The 23,924-nt window shown below is 35.8% G+C and overlaps 1 protein-coding gene across 6 annotated transcripts in view; it reads right to left on the bottom strand.

The window, feature by feature from the left end:
- The window catches only part of TMEM260 (transmembrane protein 260), a 66,421-nt gene that overhangs the window by 35,322 nt on the left and 7,175 nt on the right, over positions 1-23,924 (bottom strand). For all 6 annotated transcript variants that reach the window (XM_081830471.1, XM_081830469.1, XM_081830468.1 and 3 more), the window contains exons 4-5: positions 7,443-7,620; positions 6,155-6,268 (exon numbers count right to left, since the gene is read on the bottom strand). In XM_081830471.1, the coding sequence (XP_081686597.1) occupies positions 6,155-6,268; positions 7,443-7,620 (292 nt within the window). The remainder of the gene's footprint in view (positions 1-6,154; positions 6,269-7,442; positions 7,621-23,924) is intronic.

The following is a 23,924-nucleotide window of genomic DNA, read 5'->3' on the forward strand; positions in this document are numbered from 1 at the left end:
CAAGCAGCAAAAAGAAAAAAATTTAAAAACTGAAGATAGCTTAAGCTATTTATGGGACAATATCAAGCAGAATAACATGTATATTATAGGAGTCCCAGAAAGGGAAGAGAGGATGGGGCAGAACGCTTATTTCAAGAAATAATTGCCAAAAGCTTCCCTTACCTGGGAAAAGAAACAGACAACCAGATCCAAGAAGCCCAGAATTCCAAAGAAGATGAGCCCAAAGAGACCCACACCAAAACACATAATTAAAATGTCAAAAGTTAAGGATAAAGAGAGAAATTAAAAGCAAGAGAAAAAACAACTTGCTACACACAAGGAAATCCCCATAAGGCTATCAGCAGATTTCTCAGCAGAAACTTTGCAGGTCAGAAGAGAATGGCATGATATATTCAAAGTGCTGAAAGGAAAAACTCCCAAACAAGAATACTACCTGGCAAAGTTATCACTCAGAGAGGTAAGAGCTTTCCAGATAAACAAAAGTTAAAGGAATTCACGGACACTAAACTAGCCTTATAAGAAATGTTAAAAGAATTTCTTTAAGCTAAAAGGAAAGGGCATTAATTAGTAATAAGAAAACAATATTTTAAAAATATCACTGGTAAAGGTAAATATGTAGTAGTGGTTTAATCACTTATAAAGCTAGTATGAAGGTTAAAAGATAAAAGTAGTAAAAGTAATTACAAATACAGTAATTAGTTAAGGGATACACAAAATAAAAAGATGTAAATATGACATCAATAAACCACAGGGCAAGAGGAATAAAAATACAGTTTTAGAATGCATTCAAACATAACTTGTTACCAACTTAAAACAGCTTGTTATATATATACAGGCTGTTATATACGAGCCTCATGGTAACCATAAAGCAAAACCTATAGTAGAGGGACGCCTGGGTGGCTCAGTCGGTTAAGCGTCTGCCTTCGGCTCAGGTCATGATCCCGGGGTCCTGGGATCGAGTCCCGCATGGGGCTCCCTGCTCCGCGGGGAGCCTGCTTCTCCCTCTGCCTCTGTCTCTCTCTCTGTCTCTCATGAATAAATAAATAAAATCTTTAAAAAAAAAAAAAAACCCATAGTAGATAGACAAAGGATAATGAGAAAGGAATCTAAGTGTAACACCACAGAGTCATCAAACCACAAGGTAAGAAACCAAGAGAAGAAAGGAACAGAGAGGAATTACAAAACAAATGAAAAACAATTAATAAAATGGTAATAAGTACATACCCATCAATTTCTTTAAATGTAAATGGGTCAAATTCTCCAATCAAAAGGCAGAAAGTGGCTGAATGGATAAAGAAACAAGACCCATCTATCTGCTGCCTGTAAGAGACTCACTTCAGATATAAGTACACACATGGACTGAAAATGAAGGATGGAAAAAGATGTTTCAAGCAAATGGAAACCAAAAGAAAGCAGGGGTAACTATACTGACATCAGACAAAACAGATTCAAAGCAAAGACTATAGTAACAGACAAAGAGGGGCATTAAATAATGATAAAGAGGTAAATCCAGCAGAAGATATAACATTTGTCAGTATTTATGTACCCAATGGAGAAACACCTAAATACATAAAGCTAACACCAACAGACCTAAAGGGAGATAATGACAGGAATAAAATAATACTAGGGGACTTTAATACCTCACTTATATCAATGGATAGATCAGCCAGACAGGAAATAATAAGGAAACATCAAACTTAAACAACATATTAGATGGAATAATGGATATATATAGAACATTCCATCCAAAAACAGCAGAATACACTTTCTTCTCAAGTACACATGGAACATTTTCCAGGATAGATCATATGTTAGGCCACAAAACATGTCTCAGTAAATTAAAGACTGAAATCATATCAAGCATCTTTTCTGAACACAATATGAAACTAGGAATCAATTACAAGAGGAAAACTGCAAGAATCACAAATATGTGAAGATGAAACAACATACTACTGAACAACCAATGGGTCAATGAAGACATCAAAAAAGAAATTAAAAAATACCTTGAGACAAATGAAAATGGAAATACAACACACCAAAAAAAAAGAAAATACAACACACCAAAATCTATTGGATGCAGCAAAAGCAGTTCTAAGAGAAAAGTTCATAGAGATAGTTAAGAAGAAAAATCTCAGATTAACAATCTAACGTTACACCTAAAGGAACTAGGAAAATATGAACAGATGAAGCCCCAAATTAGTAGAAAAAAGGAAATAATAAAGATCAGAGTGAAAAGAAATGAAGTTGAGACTGAAAAGAAATAGAAAAGACCAATGAAACTATGAGCTGATTCTTTGAAAAGATTAACAAAATTAACAAACCTTTAGCTAAACTAAGAAAAAGAGAGGGCTCAAATAAATAAAATCAGAAATTAAAGAGAAGTTACAATTGATACCAAAGAAATCCAAAGGATCATAACAGACTACTATAAACAATTATACACCAAAAGATTGAACAATTTAGAAGAAATGGATAAATTCCTAAAAACATACAATCTTCCAAGAGTGAATCATGAAGAAATAGAAAATCTGAATAGATTGATTACTAGTAAGGAGATGGAATCAATAACTTAAAAACTCCCAACAAAAGTCCTAGACCAGACAGCTTCACTGGTGAATCCTACCAAACATTTAAAGATTTAATATCCATCCTCCTTATACTCTTCCAAAAAACTGAAGAATAGGGAATGCTTCCAGACATGTTTTATGAAGCCAACATTACCCTGATATCAAAACCAGAGAAAAAATTAATTAATTTTAAAAATTATAGGCCATATCAGATATCCCTGATGAACATACATGCAAAAATCCTCAAAAAATATTAATAAACTGAATTTGACAATACATTATAAGGATTATACACCATGATCAAGTGGTGTTTATTCCAGGGATGCAAGGACGGTTCAACATCTGCAAATCAATCAACATGATATACCACATTAACATAATGAAAGATAAAAATCATATGATCATCTCAATAGATACAGAAAAAGCATTTACAAAATTCTTTTATGATAAAAACTCTCAACAAAGCAGGTATATGGCCACTGAAAGGACATATATGACAAGCCCACAGCTAACATCATACTCGACAGCGAGAAGCTAAAAGCTTTCCCTCTCAGTAATATGACCAGGATGCCCACTCTCACCGCTCTTAGCCAGAGCAATCAGGCAGGAAAAAATATAAAAAGCATACAATTGGAAAGGAAGAAGTGAAACTGTCACTATTTGTAAGTGACATGATTTTATATAATGAAAACCCTAAAGACTCCACCAAAAAACTGTTGGAACTATTAACTGAAACCAGTAAAGTTGCAGGGTACACAATCAATATAAAAAAATCCGCTGCCTTTTTTATACACTAACAATGAACTATCAGAGAGAAATTAAACCAATTCTGTTGACAAGTCCATCAAAAAGAATAAAATACCTACAAATAAATTTAGCCAAGGAGGTGAAAGACTTATACACTGAAAACTCTAAGACGCTTATTAAAGAAATTGAAGATGTAAATAAATGGAAAGATACTCCATGTTCATGGATTGAAGAATTAATATTGTTAAAACAGCCAAAGCAATCTATAGATCCAATGCAATCTCTAACAAAGTTCCACTGTCATTTTAGAGATAGAACAAACAATCCATTTGAATGAAACCACAAAAGATCCCAAATAGCCCAAGCCATTTTGAAAAAGAACAACAAAGCTGCAGGCATCATGCTCCCTGATTTCAAACTATCCTACAAAGCTATAGTATTCAAAACATTGGCATAAAAACAGATATATAAATCAATGGAACAAAGTAGAGAGCCCAGGAATAAACCCATGCATATACGGTTAATTAATTTATGGCAAAGAGGCAAAACTATTCAAGGGGAAAAGGCCAATAAATGGTGTTAGGAAAACTGGACAGTCACATGCAAAAGAATGAAAATGGACCACTACCTTACACCACATATAAAAATTAACTCAAAATGGATTAAAGACCTGATTGTAAGACCTGAAACCATAAAACTCCTAAGAGATAACATAGAAAACAGATAGACATACATACATACTATGGAGTATTATTCGGCCACAAAAAGAAGAAGATCCTGCCATTTGCAACAACATGGATAAAACTTGAGGGTATTATGCTAAATGAAATGAGTCAGATAAAGACATATACTGTATGACCTTACCTATAGTGGGATCTAAAAAAAACTGAACTCACAGAAACAGAGAGTCGACTGGTGATCACTAGAGACAGGGAAAGGCAGCACTAGAGGGAAATGGGTGATGGTGGTCTAAGTGTGCAAACTTCCAGTTATAATATGAATAAGTTCTGGGGAATGTAATGTACAGTATGGGGACTATGTACTGTAGCTTATATTTGAAAGATGCTAAGAAAGTAGATCTTAAAAGTTTTCAAGACACAGAACTGTAACTGTGTGAGGTGATAGATATGTTAACTAACCTCATTGTGGCAATCATTTTACAATATATCCATATATCAAATCATCATGTTGTACACCTTAAACTTACACAATGTTATATGTCAACTGTATCTCAATAAGCTGGAAAAAAAAAGAGAAAGAAATGAAGACTGGTTAAAAAAAAAAAAAAAAAAAAGCCTGGCCAAGGTAACCGACAGCTGGATGTTAATGCATCCCCATCTATGCATCCATCAATTCACAAGAAAAATATCTGGGCCTCTTCAGGTTTGTAATCTATAGAAAAGTCTTCACTGAATTTATGTTTTTTATGTTCTATCTCCTTTATTTAAAATCAAAAATAAAATATTTTATTATTTTATATAATAAAAGACCAGATAAAGAACCTTCTGTATATTCTATAAAACCACTGTTAGACACGACCTGTTACACTGTTTAATATTCCTCATATAAGGGTGGACATGACTGACTTAACAGAATTCAGTTCCAAGAAGAAGTTGATCTTCCCTTTGATTGTTATTTCCCTTTAACACATAATAAGAATTTTATAACCTCCATGTTATACTTTTCCTTTGTTGCCAGAAGCTAAAAACAAAAAATATATTCAAGTACAGTAAATACAATAGTTACCTAAAGTTTTGTTATAATTTCCCTATTTCTGTATAATAATTTTACTGAACATGTGTTTTCTAATATAATCCTGACTAGAGCAACAAATAATGAAATGATAAATAAATAAATGTAGCTGAGGTATGATTAACAAACAATAAATTCAGCAAAATGACTCTAGTACTGGCTTTGTGTTTACATTGTTTCAACCTCTAGGAGGAGGACTGACAGCATAAAGGGCTTCCATCTTTCCAAAACCTCATGTCTAACTCAGCTCCCTGCCTTCTTCAGTCCATCTCACAATGCCTTACACAGCATAGTAATTTTCTTACATTGACCGCCATTTAAATCAATAATCATTTTTCCTTTGAGGGAAAGGGAAAACTAAAATAAATCATTTTTAATTCTAGAGACATCTGTTCTGAGAAAACAGGTTGTTATTTTCCAGAGATGTGGTTCCTCGGCTCACGGTGATGCTGTCTGTTCTGTCGGGAGAGCTGAACCTCTAGCACCTAGAGCGGCATCTGCGCAGTGCAGGCCCTCAACAAACAGCTGGATGAATGAATAAACTATTATTAATACACTACCCTTTGTTTTAGGACATATAATAAAACAATCAAGGAAATCTGTGATTTCATTTTAACTCCTTTTTAGCCTATTATTATCAAGGTGCTGCTCAGAATCAGTAAGGAAATTATGAATCAGACCAGATGCCACTGCAATCAATACTGTATAATTTTCGGGGCGCCTGGGTGGCTCAGTAGTTAAGCATCTGCCTTCGGCTCAGGTCATGATCCCAGGGTCCTGGGATCGAGCCCCCCCATCGAGCTCCCTGCTCGGCGGGAAGCCTGCTTCTCCCTCTCCCACTCCCCCTGCTTGTGTTCCCTCTCTCGCTGTCTCTCTCTCTGTCAAATAAATAAATAAAACCTTAAAAAAAAAATACTGTATAATTTTTGTAAATCCTATTTTTTTTCAATGTTGTTAGAGCCTCGGGTCATTTATACTTTATATAAAACTAAAAAAAAAAATGAAAGCCCCATGTTTTATGCCATAAATGTTATATCGGGCCTTACTAAAACATTATGAATTTTCATTAAAAACACCCAAAAACCTACCTTCTCTTTTAGAAGTCGAAAGAGAATCCATGGTATTATGCACAAAACATAGAGTACTATTGTATGCTGATTACATAAACTAAGGCCACAGCAGAAAGCACCAATTTTAGCTATCTGAAAAAAGAAAAAAAAAAAAAAACCTAAGTTAAAAATTTACCTAAAACTCTTAAGTAAGCACGATAGTAAAAAGTTATTCTTTATATGAGAACCAAGCATTTGTACCATAGGTCAGGCTAAAGTCAACCTCTTAGACACAGGCTTGCTTCCACAGACACTAATATTTAGCACCATTACTTTTTTTTTACAATATTGTTCATTCTCATCACATCACTGCAGTTTGACCTGAAATGACTGCCTTCAAAGTAAGTTTTAGAAAGTCCTGCATGATAACTGGGTAAGTCCTACCAGTAATAAGATATTGTGTAATTCTTACTAAAGTCTGTAACTAAAACTCAGGCACTCTTTCCATTTTACTTTTTCTCCTATTAAATTAAATACATAAAATAGAACACTTTTTATTTAAAAACCAGGTTATGGGTGCTGTTTTTGCTCTTTTGAACATGTGCAATTTTCATAATCAGAAAAAAGTTTACTTTAGACAAAAAATGAACTCTAATAGCAGCACAGATCTGTTTATAGGCACCACTGATAAACCATGGTATTCTTCTGTCTGTATATTCTTCAACAACAAAAGGCTGCCTTTACTAAAATGGTTTGGTACCTCCCAATGTGTAGACTGTAAGCTCTTAGAAGACAGGGTTCCTTCACGTTTCAAATGATCTTGATATTAGTGTTTGCCTTATAATTCACTGGAAACTCTTCCGAACTACTTCATTTATATATTTGACACTCTTAGTTTAAAAAAAAAAGTACAAATTTGGTCTTTTTTTCAATTAGAGAGTAAGTCAATGTACCATAATGGTATATAATTTAAGGTGGTCAATCCAGAGCTTGGCATCTAACGATCACACTAACACACACACACACACACATGCACGATGGTGAAATTAACCAACAAGCCCATCTTTCCCATAGGACTCAGAGGGGATTTCAATCCTCTCATTCTCCAAAAAACTTCTGAACTCTGGGAGAAAAAAAAAAGCTCCATGGTTTATAAAGGCTATCATGGTTCACAGTAAAAGAACTCAGAATATTTTCTCTCTCAACGCGCCTAAATTACCTCGACAGTAATCAAGACAGATAAACAGCATCCAAAGTTAAAAAGAAATACAGCATCTGTCTAAAAATTAAAACAAAAAGTGATTTCACTTTGATCAAAATAGGTTACCTTTGATCTTTCTTTTGCAGTTGCTGCCTCCTCAAAATGTACAGTAAGAGCCATAAGCAGCCCCACAAACAGATTGTTTAAGCTAAAAACCTCTGCTGCAATGGACCACTGCCATGTTAGACGAGAAAATGAAAACACCCCCGCAGCAAGGATTCCTCCAGCATGTGAGCCAGAAAGCCTGCAAATACAGATAACATGAAATCTTCTTTCCCAACAAAAAGAACTGACTTTCTTTTCCTTTTTATAAACTGTAGCAGCAGAAATTATGAGTCACCCAGCACTATCCCAACACATTATATGGCTAATACATTACTTCGTATAATAATTTCTTCCAACAGATTTTAATTAGGAAGTCCATATGTTAACTTATTAACAAACAAAGGAACAAACCTCCTCAGTCTCCTATGGACTGAATGAGGTTTAGTTCTCAGATGGAACCTCTAGGATTCAAGCCAATTCAGAAAGCCTGAAGAGACAGTAGCTAGAGAGATTACAAACCTGTATCACTTCTCTTGCTCTATCCACAAATCAGAATGATGGTCTGGTTGAGACGGAAATATGTTGAATTGTAAGAATTAATGAAATGGCAAAATATCCGTTCAGGAACACTCATTCTCACTTCTCGTGGAATGTTTGGGCCTAGGCACTTTCCACACGATCACACCAAAGTTTATCTCCCAACATATGGCAAACATGTCTTTGTCACAATACCTGGTGATTTTAAGATCTTGAAAACTGAGTTCTTAGTTTCTAGTGATTCCTTCTTTATACAAAGTTGAAGTTGAAAACAATGTATTTCTTTAAAGAGAGGGACGGGAATGTGAACTTCAATAGCACAAAAAGAATCAAACGCCACACCTGGAAACAAATTTCTCAACCCCAACGCCAAGGAGAGCCAGACATTTCAAATCAATCAGGAATCTGGATCTCAGTTCCAAGATTTGATCTGAGACTAGTAATGTGGTGGACAGAGCATATCAAAGCAAAACAACTTCCTATTTCCCCATAAATCTAAAATTATGAAAAAGCTATTACCAAATATCTCTAACAAGTGTTATGATTCAGCAAGCATTACCATGTCTAATAGTTAATGATAGTATATGGCCCTAAATCATCACTGTTAAACTAAACTATATTGTTTTGGATAAAAAGCTGTGGAGTCATTCTATGGCTTTTAATCAAGCATCACAGAAAAAAAAAGTTAAAATAAAATTTTGATATCACCAAACTTCTTTTGGAGTTCCTCTTTGCAATATATTTGTTTTCTTTCCATTATAAAAATCATCAGTTTCCTATTTCTTTCAGAGTTCCCCGTTCTCCCAGTGACCCTGATTCATCACATTGAGGGCTTTTCTTCCCTCTAAATTACTTTCCAAATTCCTTTCTACTTGTATTCCTACTACCTTAGACTCAATTAAGCTTCCTAAGTGGTCTTGTGTTTTCCAAACCATTCTGCAATATAACATCACATTAAACTTCTGAAAACATACTCTTTATGAATACCTAGCCCCCCACTTTAAGGACTCTTCACTGCCTGTAGGAAATATTCTAAGTGAGCCAGGCTGGAACTGAAGCTCCTAATAAACGGTACCTAGCCACTAATCACCAACATTATCATCTCCACCAACCAGTTAGGCTCCCCAAAATTCCCTGATAAGACATGCCCATTCCCAGCACCATACCTTTGCTCATGCTATACCCATGAACCCAATGTGTTCTTGGATTCCTTCTACTTATTCAAACTCTACTCTTTTCTCAAATTTCTCTTCAATTCCCAGGTTCTAGGTCATCTTGGAACATGTATAGCATGGAGTTGCCTCTAATAATTACTTTGACTTTGTTTTTGAAATGTGAACTGGAGTTAAGCTTCATTTATATTGGAAGTCATTCGCCCGAAGCACAGAAAGGAAACTTTGTGAGTGAGAATGAATTAATCTTAAATAATGGGTAACATTTTTAAAGGAATTTCTATGTTTTGTCTGTCAATATTACTTTGGAAAGTCAGCATAAGATACAAGATTCCCTCCTCTACTTAAAACATAAATTAGAGGGGTGCCTGGGTGGCTCAGTTGGTTAAGCAACTGCCTTCGGCTCAGGTCATGATCTCAGGGTCCTGGGATAGAGCCCCGCATCGGGCTCTCTGCTCGGTGGGAAGCCTGCTTCTCCCTCCCCCACTCCCCCTCCTTGTGTTCCCTCTCTCGCTGTCTCTCTCTCTCCCTCTGTCAATTAAATAAATAAACAAACAAACAAACAAACAAGCTTCCTTGGAAAAATGGCCGATTCCAGGTCTGGGGCAGGTCAAGTACAAAATGAATCTGAAATATCTTGTACCAGAAAATAAGGAAGGATTCAAAAGAGGATATGACAAAAGGACAAGGAGCCAGCTTAAAGGGGTCAAATCAGGGATAATGTGAACATCAATAATTACAGTAATAGATTATTACCCAATGAATAAATAATCTATGAATCTATAGTGATATAAATAGGGGAAGAGAAAATCCACAGAAAGTCAACAATAACTGTAGAAGAAATGATGGAGTTTGGCAGCCAATATCATCATAATAATGGATACCAAAATTAGTGAGTAAAAGTTTTACAGAAATACGTATGTAGTCTAAAGATATCTCCCTATAAACAGAGTAATTACAGAGGGGAAAATGGTAACTTTACAGGGGCAAACCCAGCAGACACAATCTTAACCACATGATCAAAGATAAAGCCCAGTAATGGGACAAACCTCATATGCTTTCTGATCTATTCCAATGAAAAGAACAGAGCATCATTTCTACGGTATTCTTGCCAAAATGTATTACCTGAACCCACAAACTCAAATTGAAGAACATTCTACAAAGTAACTGGCTAATATAGATCAAAGAAAATGTCAAGGTCTTGAAAGACAAAAACAAAAAGCACAAGACCACGAGTCCATATGAAAGAGGCTAAAGGGATATAATGGAATAAAATTCATGATCTCGAATTTCCTTCTGCCAAATAGGATATTATTGGAACAACTGGCAAAATCTGAATCACCTCCATAGATAACAATGTTGTATCAGTGATAATTTCCTGACTTTGAGAACTGCACAGTGGATATGTAAGAGAATGTGCTTGTTTTTAAGAAACATACCTTGAAGCACTTAAGGGTAAAAGGATAGCATCTATGCAGCTTACTCTTAAATGGTTAAAAACAAAACAATACACACATATTGTTTGTGGCTAATGATATCGAGCATCTTTTCAAGTGTTTATTGGCTATTTGTAGGTTTTCCTTGGAGAAGTTTATCCAGATCCATTGCCCATTTAAAAATTAGGTTGTGCTCTGTATTATTGTAGAGTTCTTCTCAACTTCCTTTTAATACATTTCTTTCCTGCTAAACACTGCCAGAGTCCATTGCTTGCACCCAAGAGCCCTGACTGAAACACACTGCCTTCCCTTTTTGTTATTCTTATTAAGGTTTCAAGGCAAACTGTGTGAGCAAATTCTGAAAATAAATGCTGAAGAGGTCATAGCTTTGTGAAAAACAGAAGAGAGGGCAGTATGTCTAAGAACAAAAGTTATGTGTGCATCCATATATAGGATATGTAGAATATAAAACTTTTTGGAGGCCTCATCATTTTACTATTCAGTTTGGGGTTTACATAGTGCTGTACATAAGCTAAGCCTGTATGAATTTCATTGATTTCAGCAGCCTTTACTCAACTATGAATGTCCATTGAAACACACATTATTTTAACATACTGCCTTTAAGTTTGCTTTATGCTAAGATTCAGAATCAATTAACATTTACTGACCATGTAACATGTATCAACTGGTAGACTACGAAAAACAGAGAAAATGCAAAACATCTGTTGTAGAAAAACTCCGCAAGTTGAAGGATACATACAAGGATTTGCAGGTAGCAGTACTGTTCAGCTGAGGCTGCAGAGACCGTGGATATGGAGTGGCAGGATCTGTCAGCATGGCTGTGGAAAGGTCTGAAGCAGCCTAAGCTGGCCTGGAAAGACTGGAGAGAGCCAGGGTTAGCGGCTTTACGACGCAGGTAGGACAGAAGGACAAGAGGGAAGGGAGTTTGTAATAAGCCATGGGGCCTAGATTGGATAGGGAAGAAAGCAAAGCAGCAGGGGGCTGATGAAGGCAATAAAGAGTATGAGCAAAGCATTCTAGGTCTCAGTCAAATGGAAGACAAGGGTAGAAGCATCAAGGAAATGAGTGAACTGAAAGCTAAAGTCATGCCAGGTAGTGCAAAGTGGGTTGGGGAAGGGGACTGGAACCATTAAAGGAAGGAACAGGCCAGTTAAACAAGACTGGACTCTGTTGTTGAGGGCAGCCTGTGATGGAAAAGGGTTTAATAAAGCTGTTTTCAAAATCATAAGATTTTCATTAAAACTAAGTATTTGTCCTAAAAGACAAGCAGTACAGCATACACTAATAAATCTGCAGGCTGAATGCTCTGTAGGAAGACAGGTGTGCAGCCCAGGGCCATGGCACCATATGCAAGCTAACAAGGAGAGGTGAGGGCCCACATCAGCACACTGTGAGCTAAGTCTGTGATCTGCTGACAAGCAAAGGATGATGTCAGCAGTGGTAAGCATGAGGACTTTCTTTCTTTTTTCCTTTTTTTTAAGATTTTATTTATTTGAGAGAGAGAGAGAGAGACAGAGCACGAGCAGAGGGGAGGAGCAAAAGGAGAGGAAGAAGGAAACTCCCTGCTGAACGAGGAGCCCGATGTGGGGCTCGATCCCAAGACCCTGGGATCCCAACCTGAGCCAAAGTCAGCTGCTTAACCGACTGAGCCACCCAGGTACCCCAAGCCATGAGGACTTTCTGAAGACTCTGGAGGTCTTCAATTCATTCACTGACTCTGTAGATAGGCAGTCTCATTACATTGTGCAAGGCATATTACATTATCTGAGCTTGCTTCATTTCACCCTAATGAGACAGAGATAAATGACTAAAGAGCAGCTGAATTCAAAGATGACTTCACAAAGACAGTTCAGGATCATGGCAAGGCTCAGTATTAGCTTCCTGCTGTCCACATCTGTAGCCTCTATGCTCCATTGTCACCCGAGCATTCTATTCAAATAGCACCCAATTGCCATCTAACTGCTAAATACAACAGGCTCTCAGGACCTCTCTGCTGGATTGATCCCAGCCCCAAGCACACTCTACTGAGTTGAGCCTGGCTCCACATCCCTCCAGTGTTCCTTCTGTGGTTCTGGATCTTCCTTCTGTTTTCTCTGAATGGCTCCTCTTCTTCCATCATCTCCTTTAAAGCTGGTGTTGCCAAGATTTCATTCTCACGCAATTCTTCTCACTCTTACATACTCCACCTGGGTGGCCTTATCCACTATCCCGATGTCAGCGGCCAACCACAAACTGAAGTAACCGAATCTGTCTCTAGCGCGACCTCCCCCTTAGTCTCAAATGGACAGATCTCCAACTGACTGTTCTATGCCTCACCACAAAGCCACTCCAACTCCTGGCATCCCACTGAACCTTAGTATCAACACGTGCAAAATTAATTTATCATCCTCTTCCTTAAATGATTCCTGTTCCTGTATTCTGTCTTAGTGATGTCATTATCTACCGAGTTTAATTACCCAAGAAACCTAAGAATCATCATCAGAGCTCCTGGCCCCTCTCCCTGTCGAACATACCACATCCTGCCAATTTTACTTCATAAACATTTTAAAAACTCATCCACCTCTCCATCCATACGCCACTGCCCTACCTCAGAATTCAACAGTGGTCTGCCTCCAGCCCTAGGCCCACCATTGCCACCAGAGTGAAGATCTTGTACTTTTCTGCCTTCAACCCCATGACTCCTCTTGATTATAAAACATAATACAGGGACGCCTGGGTGATCAATCGGTTAAGCTTCTGACTCTTGGTTTCGGCTCAGGTCATGATCTCGCAGTGGTGAGATCAAGCCCCATGTTGGGCTCTGTGCTCAGGGAGGAGTCTGCTTCAGATTCTCTCACCCTCTCCCTCCCCTTCATACACACACTTCTTCTCTCAAATAAATAAAATCTTAAAAAAAAAAAAGCCTATTACAAGCTCCTCATTACAACAGACAAGACCTTTTATGATCTGGTCTCAGCCTACCTGCAGCTTCATTTTTTGATATAACCCATCTCATAGTTTGTGTTCTAGCAACACTAAATGAGCTGTAAGTTCCTGCACTTACAAGCTGTCTCTCCTCCATCGCAGCATTTTTTTTGCGGATGAGGTATACTGTTTTGCCTTTATGGGGGTGACTCCCACTGAGTTGGTGTTTCCAACTCAGCATAGGCATACCTTTCCAACAAGTTTTTTTTTTTTTTAAAGATTTTATTTATTTATGAGAGAGAGAGAGGGAGAGCGCCCGTCTGCATGAGCTGAGGGAGCAGCAGACTCCTTGCTGAGCAAGGAGCCAACGCGGGACTCGGGGTTCTCCGGGATCATGACCTGAGCTGAAGGCAGCCGCTTAACCGACTGAGCCACTCCGGGACCCCACAAGAAGTTTTTCCTAAAGTATTTTCACTAAGACCAGGGTGTTTGCCCCTTCTCTAGACTCTATTAAATGTATTAAATGGGTACTGAATAGACAGGTTTTTCTATATTTCTAAAACTTTGCAAACCTGAGGAATAGAATTTTTTAACTATAACCTAATCTAAACACAGTAAGGAAATCAGATTTAGGGAACTTAAAATCCTCTAAATAATGAATTACAAAGCCAACAGAATTATTTTTGGACTACTGATATAGCCATTTCAGCATATTCATGCATCTTAAAAATAAGTCTATTTCACTTCACATACATATGTGTGTGTGTCCCTACAAAAGCCTTTTGATTTTTTTGAAAATTAACTGTTTTTCCACCTATATATTTCAGGCATACTTTATCTTTAGTTTTTAATGCTTTTCAAATAACAAAGGTTTCTAATTATCTGACCCAAGTCCAAGCATTTCCAAATAATGCTTTATTATAAAGTTACTTACGCCACTATTTAGAATTTATTCTTTATTTTTTTAATTGCAAAAAAATTGAAAGAAAAGATGGTTTGGTATTGGGATAAATTTTAAGAACCATGTCCTTTATTGTTGCTGTGCTTTACTATTATAAAAATGGTGTCTTAGTAACCAATGAAATTGAGGGAAAAATTAAAGGATTTGTTTAGATTTTGTTATATTAATTTTTATTACATTAATTTTTGTTACATTGATTTTTTAAAAATAAAGTGATGTCCATATGGATATATCTTACAGAAACTAAGGAATAATCATTTTTCTACCCCGTACTTTTTTTTTTTAAGATTTGAGAGAAAGAGAAAGAGAGAGAGTGCAGGAGAGGGGGCAGAAGGAGAGGGAGAGTCTCAAGCACACCACAGTGATCAGGATCTGAGCCACCAAGAGTTGGAGGCTTAACCAACTTTGCCACCCAGGCACTTCTCCACCCTGTACTTTAATTCAAGTGGTTAAATATTCTTTTGGCAAGAGTATAGAAATCATAATTTATTTAAAATAATTTTGTATTACTTTATTCCTTGTCTATAAAATACATATTTCAAAGGAAATGAGAAAATACAGGTTTATACTCATATTGCCTTTTGCATACTGACGTGTAAATAAAGTCCCTTACATTTTCTCATGTTTTTCTGAAATTTCAAACAAAACACCTCAAATTTTTCCTCTTATGTCTTACTGAGCCAAATATCAATGAGCCACCCATATCAATAAGTCACTGCAAGTCTGAGATAGAAGACATTAAATGTTCAGAAGATTTACCTAAGTGATATTGTAAAAATCACACTGATGAATATGTCTGAAGGCAAATCTAATTTTTAAACATGTTAAGCAAACAAGATGACTGAACAAATCCTTTTATTATCTGTTTATGTGTATCTTTAAAAAAGTGTTTTTGTATGAATCCACAGAATATCTAGAGCCTCCAATGAGTCCATCGTCTATTCTGATTGCTGGGGTCTTTGTTATTTTATGAGACTGGCCAAATATCCCTCTCAATGAAGGGTGTTCCAGAGTGAATGATTAGACAAGTTAGTTGTAATCTCTTTTGGGGAGTAATTCTAACCAGAACAACACATGCTCCACAATTTTTTTTTTTTTCCTGAAAAGGCTATAACAGATATTTATAATTTCGGGGGGTGAAGGGATGCAGAGTTAAATTATGTAAGTAGAAGGAAACACTATTTATATACTTTACTGAATGCAATACTGTTAAGTGAATTGGTAATCCAAATTTCTGGCTAAGTAATCTTTCTTTTAAAAACATATGGAAGGAATGTCCAATCTGACATTATTCCTTAAGCATGAGTTTTAAATGAAATGGTTGTTCTGAGCCCACAAAATGAGCTGTTCGGCATCATCCAGAAAGTCAGATATACAGATGGACTATAAATATAAGTAGCTCCAAAATAAGGCAAAACAATTGTCATCTACCCATAGACTCAGTCTGATTTTTTTTCCAAATGAAAATGACATAATCGAAAACACCACTGTGTTTTCACTTGGCAACCCAAGAGTCCTACTTTTCATTTTCATTGTATTCTTTTGAATAAACATGCTTATTATTTTTTACAAAGCAACTAAGGAGTTAGTGAATTTAATTTTTATCTACACTTAACGTGCTAAAGTGGCATCTTAAAATGAGCTCACTAAATTAAAAGATACACATTTTTCTAATGACACTGATGAAACTACTTCAACAAAAAAGAGAAGAGAAATTCAAATGAGGTTATGAACAAAAATAAGAAGTCTTTTCACCAGAACTCAAGAATAAATGGCAAAATAGTCTCAACTATTTTCCATTTTAACTTAAGGACAACTTATGATGAATTAGATACAATATGAGAAAAAATGTTTTCCATTCTTAATTTGATTCTCATAAAGCCTCATAGAAGGAGATCAAAAAAGACATTTCCTTGACTGAAATACGGATGTTTAGAATCTAACCTAGGGACACCTGGATGGCTCGGCTGGTTAAGCATCTGTCTGCCTTTGCCTCAGGTCGTGATCCCGGGGTCCTGGGATCGAGCCCCGCATCACGCTCTCTGCTCAGTGGGGAACCTGCTTCTCCCTCTCCTCCCCACTCGTGCCCTCTGTCGCTATCTCTGTCTCTCTGTCTCTCTCTCTCTCAAATAAATAAATAAAATCTTAAAAAAAAAACAGAATCTAACCTGACTTATAGAAGATAATATCTTATGAGGCTATACGAAGAAATGATCGCATACTTACAACACCATTACTGTGATCATTTTAATAACACAACCACTATATTGTAAAAGATAGTTATATCTGAGTACTAACAATCAAAATCAAGTTTTCACACTGTGAGAGAGGTATGCTGAATTTAAGGGCTCATACTAATGGCGTAAAGCAACGACACAGATGATTCATAACATCAAATAATCTAAAAATCATTGAAGTATGTTTTATGTAAATAAAAATATTTTTATGTGACACGTAAAATATATTTCCCAGTGTATCTGCAGTAAGTAAATCTTCCTAATTGCTTTTTGCTTGGGTTAACACTAACATCATGTAGTTCACATTCTAATAAAGCACAGTGGTTAGTCAACAGAGAAAGATACACCAAGAGTATGAAAGACAGCACGGGAAGGGTGGTAAAGTATTTAAAATTTCACCCAGATAACGCAAATAACAAAAATTCTCCACGGAAGTAAGGAATATGGGGTAAGGATTAAGATCATCCTAAAGAATGTGAAGCTCAGAATTCTATGGTTGATACATAACTGCCTTCTTTTTGGTCCACAAAATCCATGAAACCTAGATGAGATTCCTAGGAAAGGGACTGATTGTGCAGGAGTTTTCTCATTGATGCAATACTCTTCATCTGTTGACACAATGGATAAATCGGGAGGTTACACTTTGTACCATTGACACAGGTTTGCTATTGATGATAAGGTGTATTTTTCTTTCCACTACGTGGTATTCGATTTTCATGTGTAGTCACATGTTTGTCTAACCCTCAATCAAAAGGCAAGTAACAGAAACCTGAAATTCTTTCAGAACACACATTTGATGTGTCTCATAAAATTCACGAATGTATTTGTCTTCAGTGTTACTTGCATGCAAAGGGCCCAACATGGAGGGTACACCGCCCTCCTTCTACGCTGCAAACTCCTGCTTGAAGGCAGTAGGATCGAGTAAGCAGGCCACAATGCAGCCTCTGAGACTGATTATTAAATAAATTACTATTAGTGTCAACTCATATTGATGACTAAAAAAAAATGTAATGGATTACGGGGAGGAAGTAAGGTAAAGCAGGACACAACAGCAAATCTACCACCCCCATCCTCCGGGAGTTCTTATCTTTCTGGGTCTTGTTCATGAAAATATATAAATGTTACCTTCTGGCTCAATCACATAATCAACACCCATATATTTATCTCTTCTGTGTACCTGGAAAAAGGTCAAACTGGGAAGCTAGCTACTGCCAAGCCTCTCTTTCCATGGCAGTTCACTCAACCCAGTGGCAGCAAATACGCATTAAGCATCTAATATGTTCCAGATACTCTGTGGGCAAATTATAGCCAGTAGCCATTTAGAAAACAGTAGAACCTAAACTTTCCTGTTCATTTTAAAGCTTGGACCTAATCAACATAAGTCAATCATTTAGGGCATGGTATATTAAAGTTACATCTTGGAAGCTGCCACCACGGCACCTAAAGAAATGTAAAACACTTCCACCTTTAATAAACTTGCAAATAATCCCTTTTCCCACATTTTATAAAAATTTACTTCCACTCCAGATAAAATTCTCCCAAGATGTGTTCTATTTCACGAGATTCAATCAAAAGTAAAACTGGTTCTGGCCTGAAGTTTCAGCTACATAAATACCAACTACCAGTACACTAAAGGAAAAGTACAAAGTATTATTCCTGATTTTAAACCACTAAATAACACTGGGAAAAAAAAAAACTGCAGTCTTCAAAAAAAAAAAAAAAAACCACAACTGACACAGAGGGAGTAAGATTATGAATAGCTTCCGAAAATAAGATAAAATCACACAATTCCCATTAAAATTCAGATTTATGCATTAACCAATAAATAATAAAGTTACTCAAGGTTTAGAACAACTCCTTTTATTATATCTCATCAGCTTCTACCTAATTATCCAAAAGAAAAAACCCTGGGCTTTCTAAGAATCAACATCATACACCTTACTTTTTTTACTAAGTTCTCATGGTATGCCAAATAACTTGCACAATGGGAGCCAATTTCTTCTGAAAGCACAGCCTGGTTTAAAATAACTCCCAAATTACAAATTTTCATATTTTGTTCGAAATGTTTAAAGACACAGAAGACCTCAAATTACCTTGTGACTCAAGCTTGACAGTGTTATTTTGTATTCAACAGCAACCCTGAATGGTTAAAAAGTACATTCCAGCATATTGTTCTCAAAGGCCCTGGCCTTGGCTTGTCATCACACTAAGTCCCCTTTCACTCAAAACTTAGAAGATGCTGCATACATTTTGAAACATTAAGATACCAAACGTATGGGAGGTAAACTTAAAAGATCCAAATAACTAAAATCAGCCGAATGAGGGTATGAAACTGTTTTCATCAGCAACACTAACCAACTCAATAAACAATAGAGATTTAATATTAAGTAGTCTTATCATGCAAAGTTATGAAAGCATATCTTAATACTTCAATTCCTGAAGACCACTTTCCGTTTTTATGGCTTTGAAAAGTAGCACATCTACGGGAGTTACGATCTAGAATTTTATTTGTAATTTTAAGAAATACATGCATTTATTATTACAGCCGTAATGACTGATGACTAGTTCCAGTGGCAAAATCTCGGCAGGAAACAGATTTAGCAATTTGAATGTTTTATAAGTTTTTGTAATTGAGGAAACTTTTCATAATCTGACATTTGTTAAAACCACTTATTAGAAATTATGCAGCACAGTAGTTGTGGAAATATGAGCTAGCTTCACAATTATAAAGTCAGCCTATGTAGCCCTTTCCTATTGTATATAGTGGCATAAACCCCACAGCGGCCTATCAGCTAACTGGCAGGCAGGGGGCTGCTCTATTCAAAGTGAGAGATACAAGCTGCAGGGCAAAAACCTGGCAGCTCCCATCTGACCCCACAATCCCCTACTGGTGACAGCTCCAAGCTCCATGGCAAATTAGGCCTTCTCATATTACAATTGGAGAAGACAGATTCCATTAGCAGTATCTGAAATTGAGTGGAGAGCTGCACTGTTATCAGACTTGACTCATAAGCACTGCTATTAATCAGAGCTATGATAGCATTTATATATTTCAAGCTATCTGCTGCCTCTGTGATATTCTGCTACAAAGGGTTGATGGGACTTAGGAAAGTGAACAATAGAGCTTTCTGGGAAAAGCAGAGTAAATCAAGAAAGTCTATGACTTCCGCACATTCTGAAGGGATTGTGGTTTACATAAATTTTCTCCCAATTGGAGATTGAGCTCTTCCTCATCTTACACATGGGATTTAGTTGTCACTCAATGGTAACAGCTGTGAAAAGGTGAAGCGGCCCACCGCTCAGAATATTGCCTTCGCTTTTAAAGCAATTAACCCATGAACAGGAGGATACCTGGTGATATCAAAGGGATTAGGCCAGGCAGTGCATTATTAACATTTCCTTGAACTAATTCTAACTCTGACTAGCTGTCAGAAAAGACTCTACAGTCTTAAAAAAGAGTTTTTGCCCTGCTTTTTTCCCCTTCAAAATGAAGTGCTGCTATTTGAGCCTAATATGTCCCTCTACTTAGAAGAAAATGCAAATGAACCAAGCTCTTAATATGCTTAACCAGTCTGAGTCTACGCAATTTTTATACAAGTATGAGAGAAATATATGATCAATTAACCAGGGATCAAGACAGATATTCTCCTGAATGGAAATTAATGCTCCAGTACTTTCCATTCTTCTTCAACTACAAAAACTTGGTGACTATTTGTTACTTCTGCATAGTTACCTCTGAAATTAGGAAGAGCTTGACATTCTTCTCTATGGCAATAATCTAAAATACTCTGTGAGCTGGAAAATCCAAATGTCCCTTAAGCAGGAGATTCTACATTCTCTAAGGTATGGCATTTTAATTTCCTATTCTTTATTGAATGGAATCTTAGCCGGAGCTATAAGAATCGCAGACACAGTGCTCTGAATCAAGTATTCCTCCTCCAAAAGTTTAATCAAATTAATTTTTAGCAGCAGCATAACGTTTAGAATTGTATCACTTACAAAAAATAAAATACTGGCACAAAAGGATCTGCCAGAAGATATTTAAATATCACTGAAATTGGTTGTCGGTTCTTTGTAGTGAGCAGGCACGGTTTCACTATACCTTCAATTATCATTAATATTCATATATTCTAGGTAACCTGGTTGACATGAAGAGATCTGATTTCTTACTGTACAATGTTAATGGTGTTAGAAAGTTTTTTAATGCAAGTTTCCTAAGACAGTACCTTCTAGAAAAAAATATTTGCAAAACTGTTTATTCAATGGTTAGTGACCTTGTCTTAATTTCTTTAAGTAAACACTGAATTTTGATTATAAAAACTAAAATAGTTTTACTTTCGATTCACAAGAGTCCTCAACAAACACTGTTGAATGAATTCTTCCATACTTCCATTTGGCCCACAATAGTTTGGAAAGGATATGCTGACTCTCAAGCCTATTGAGAGTAGATTTCCTGCCCTGGACCCTACTAAAATACAAGATATGCCCTCATCTGAGATCATAAGCAATTGAAATCTTCCCTGAGGGAAAGAATTTTTATACAATGCTATCAACATACTCCATTCTCTTTTAGTGATACCAGAGCATAAGAAATGTAAGCATGTTGATGTTGCGAGACAGTGATTTCAGGGCTCCTTCCTTATTAAGTATATAGGACCTAGTTTGAGGTTGCTTAGAAAATAAGTTTGAAATTCAAGTACTAAGCAATGCTAAATCCCATTCATATTAGTGACTTACCTGAGCTGTAACTTTTTAAATTCTGTAATAGGATTTGCGAATTTCAAAGGTGACACTTTAGATATCATACCATCAAAACTTAAACATCATTTACTTCAATGGCCTTGAAAGAGAAAATCCCAGTTCCTACAAATCCGTGTTATGTAGTCTTAAAAACACAGATGTACACATTAATAAAATGAATACTGTTTCATAGATATGAAATGTATTAAACTCCCTTCACATAGTGAATGCTGAAAAATACCCCTGAAGGGGACAATACATAAATACATACAGAAACAACTGCCACAATCTTACTATTTTTAATTCAATAAAGTATGGTGACGCATACAGCTTTCAAAGTGCTCTTTTACTCCCATGCTTTCTACATTAGGGTGAAGCAAATATACATGAGTTCTTGTCAACCATTAGGAAAGACTGACAAAAAAATGCAGTGTTAATGACATCTTACGGCTCTTAAAAGCAAGAGAAAGATGCAAGGAAAGCAAAAATTACATAGTAATTGGAAACAACGAATAAATTGTTCTTCCAATCTAAGTCATGTTTACTGAAAAAAATGGAGCTTTTTACATCAACACATTTAAACAGAAATTTGCTTTTAAAATACAATCTTTGTTTAAAAGGTACAGAAGGTCTTTATGTCCACCCCAAGAGCTAAATATAGTGAATGCCATGTGAACAATTACCTGAAAAAAACCTAAACCTGTTAAAAGAATTAATTTACTGCACACCAGTCAGCGCTAATCCTACGTGTACAGTAATGTTCTCTGAAGTGATGGGGGGAGAGAAAGAATAAAACTGTTTCCTGGATCAAAACCCTCCAATATTCCACAACAAAATAGAATGATGATTTGGCCTGTCGATGAATAAAGTAGTCAAATGTCTCCTCAACAAATTCTGATAAAGGAGGCAACCTGTAAAGGAACACATTTACCGGACGCTGGGCTGGAAAAAAAGCTGTCACTGTATTGGCTGCACAGGAACTGTGTCCTGCTGTTGGGTTTATATTCACAGAAGAAAGGTTTTAAAGGTTAAGTTCAGGTCATACAACAAATGAAATTGTAACAAGCCAGCTGACATTGTATAATGTCTTCTTCCACTCAATCAATAGGCTACTGTTAGTCCTATTACCATAGAGATGGCTTGCTCTCTCCTGAAGGGTGTCTATTGTTTGACAAAACAGATTTGCCACTTGAACTAGGTTGTTCCCAGAGGACGTGTACCTTGTCAATTATTTGTCTTCAAAATAATGAAGTATTTTCATATTAAAATGTATGTAGGAGATAATATTGTGGGATCCCTTTTCTGAAAGAAAGCAACTTTCCCAAGTACAATATTACCAAAACATTCTGAAAACCACTCAAATATCCAGTTTAGTCATATTAAGGGTTTTTGATTTAAAGCCTATTCAGCAAATATACAAATTTACCATTAAGACTGTATTAAAAAAAAAAAAGGATCACAGGTTAAGTGTGCTAATCTAAAACCCATTATAATCAAGCATGATAATAAAAGCTATTTTAAAATGTAGACAACTCAAAGGAAAATTATTGTTCAAAGCTATTTGGATTCTGTCAATATTTTTATGTGTGATTTTTACAGTGGTTTTCATGTGGAATGGTATCACCAATTAATATATTGAAAAGCATGGAAAAGTTTTAGAGAACAAATCACTTTATTTGCATAAGAGCTTTTTATAGCCACATAGCATTTAAATATATGTTATAGAAATGATCTTCTAAAATATAAATAAAAAATAAAAAATAAAATAAAATAAATTACAGATGAACTACTAAAATAAATACAGGTATTAATTTTCTTTAAATGCCTTTGTCTTAAATGTCTTGTGAAGATTATTAATTCATACATTCAATACAAGACAAGTAGTTCTACCTTTCAACCTAGATATTTAAAAATGTTAAAGATCAGTTTTTCTCTCAATAAAAATAACGATAAATTCTTAATTATAAAAGACTCAGGAGAAACAATTCTAAAGAAGATTACTCTAATCATTTAGAAAAAGAAAGTATTCATAATACTAATCAATCCAAGCAGAGATGTTATTTTCAACATTTCATTCTGAAAGATTGGCTATCACTGAAAACCTGTAACTGAAATAAAAATGAATTAAATAATGTAGATACAAATGTAGTAAATGATCAACATTTACAACATCTGAATCTGAAAGCTTTCCACAAATAAATTTAAAAGTAAGCTTTAGGGTTATAATTATGTTAACTTTTACCTTTCCATAAATAATTAAAGAGGAAATTTAGAAAGAATTTAGTCAAAGGGCAATTTTATGACTAACGCAAATAAAAACATTAGTCTCCAAAAATGGCGTTTGAAATTGTCTATTCAAATTATACTATATTTACATACAAAAATTTGTTTTTATAATAAAAACTGCAGTAGTTTTTGAAAGTGTTTTAATTTGGTTCTCCCTTTGCAGGAAGTGTAACTTGTATTTTTTAACTATAATCTCCTTAGGCATAGGT

The sequence above is a fragment of the Leptonychotes weddellii genome, chromosome 9 (assembly GCF_054177405.1).
Source record: "Leptonychotes weddellii isolate Sample4059 chromosome 9, ASM5417740v2, whole genome shotgun sequence".
NCBI lineage: Eukaryota > Metazoa > Chordata > Mammalia > Carnivora > Phocidae > Leptonychotes > Leptonychotes weddellii.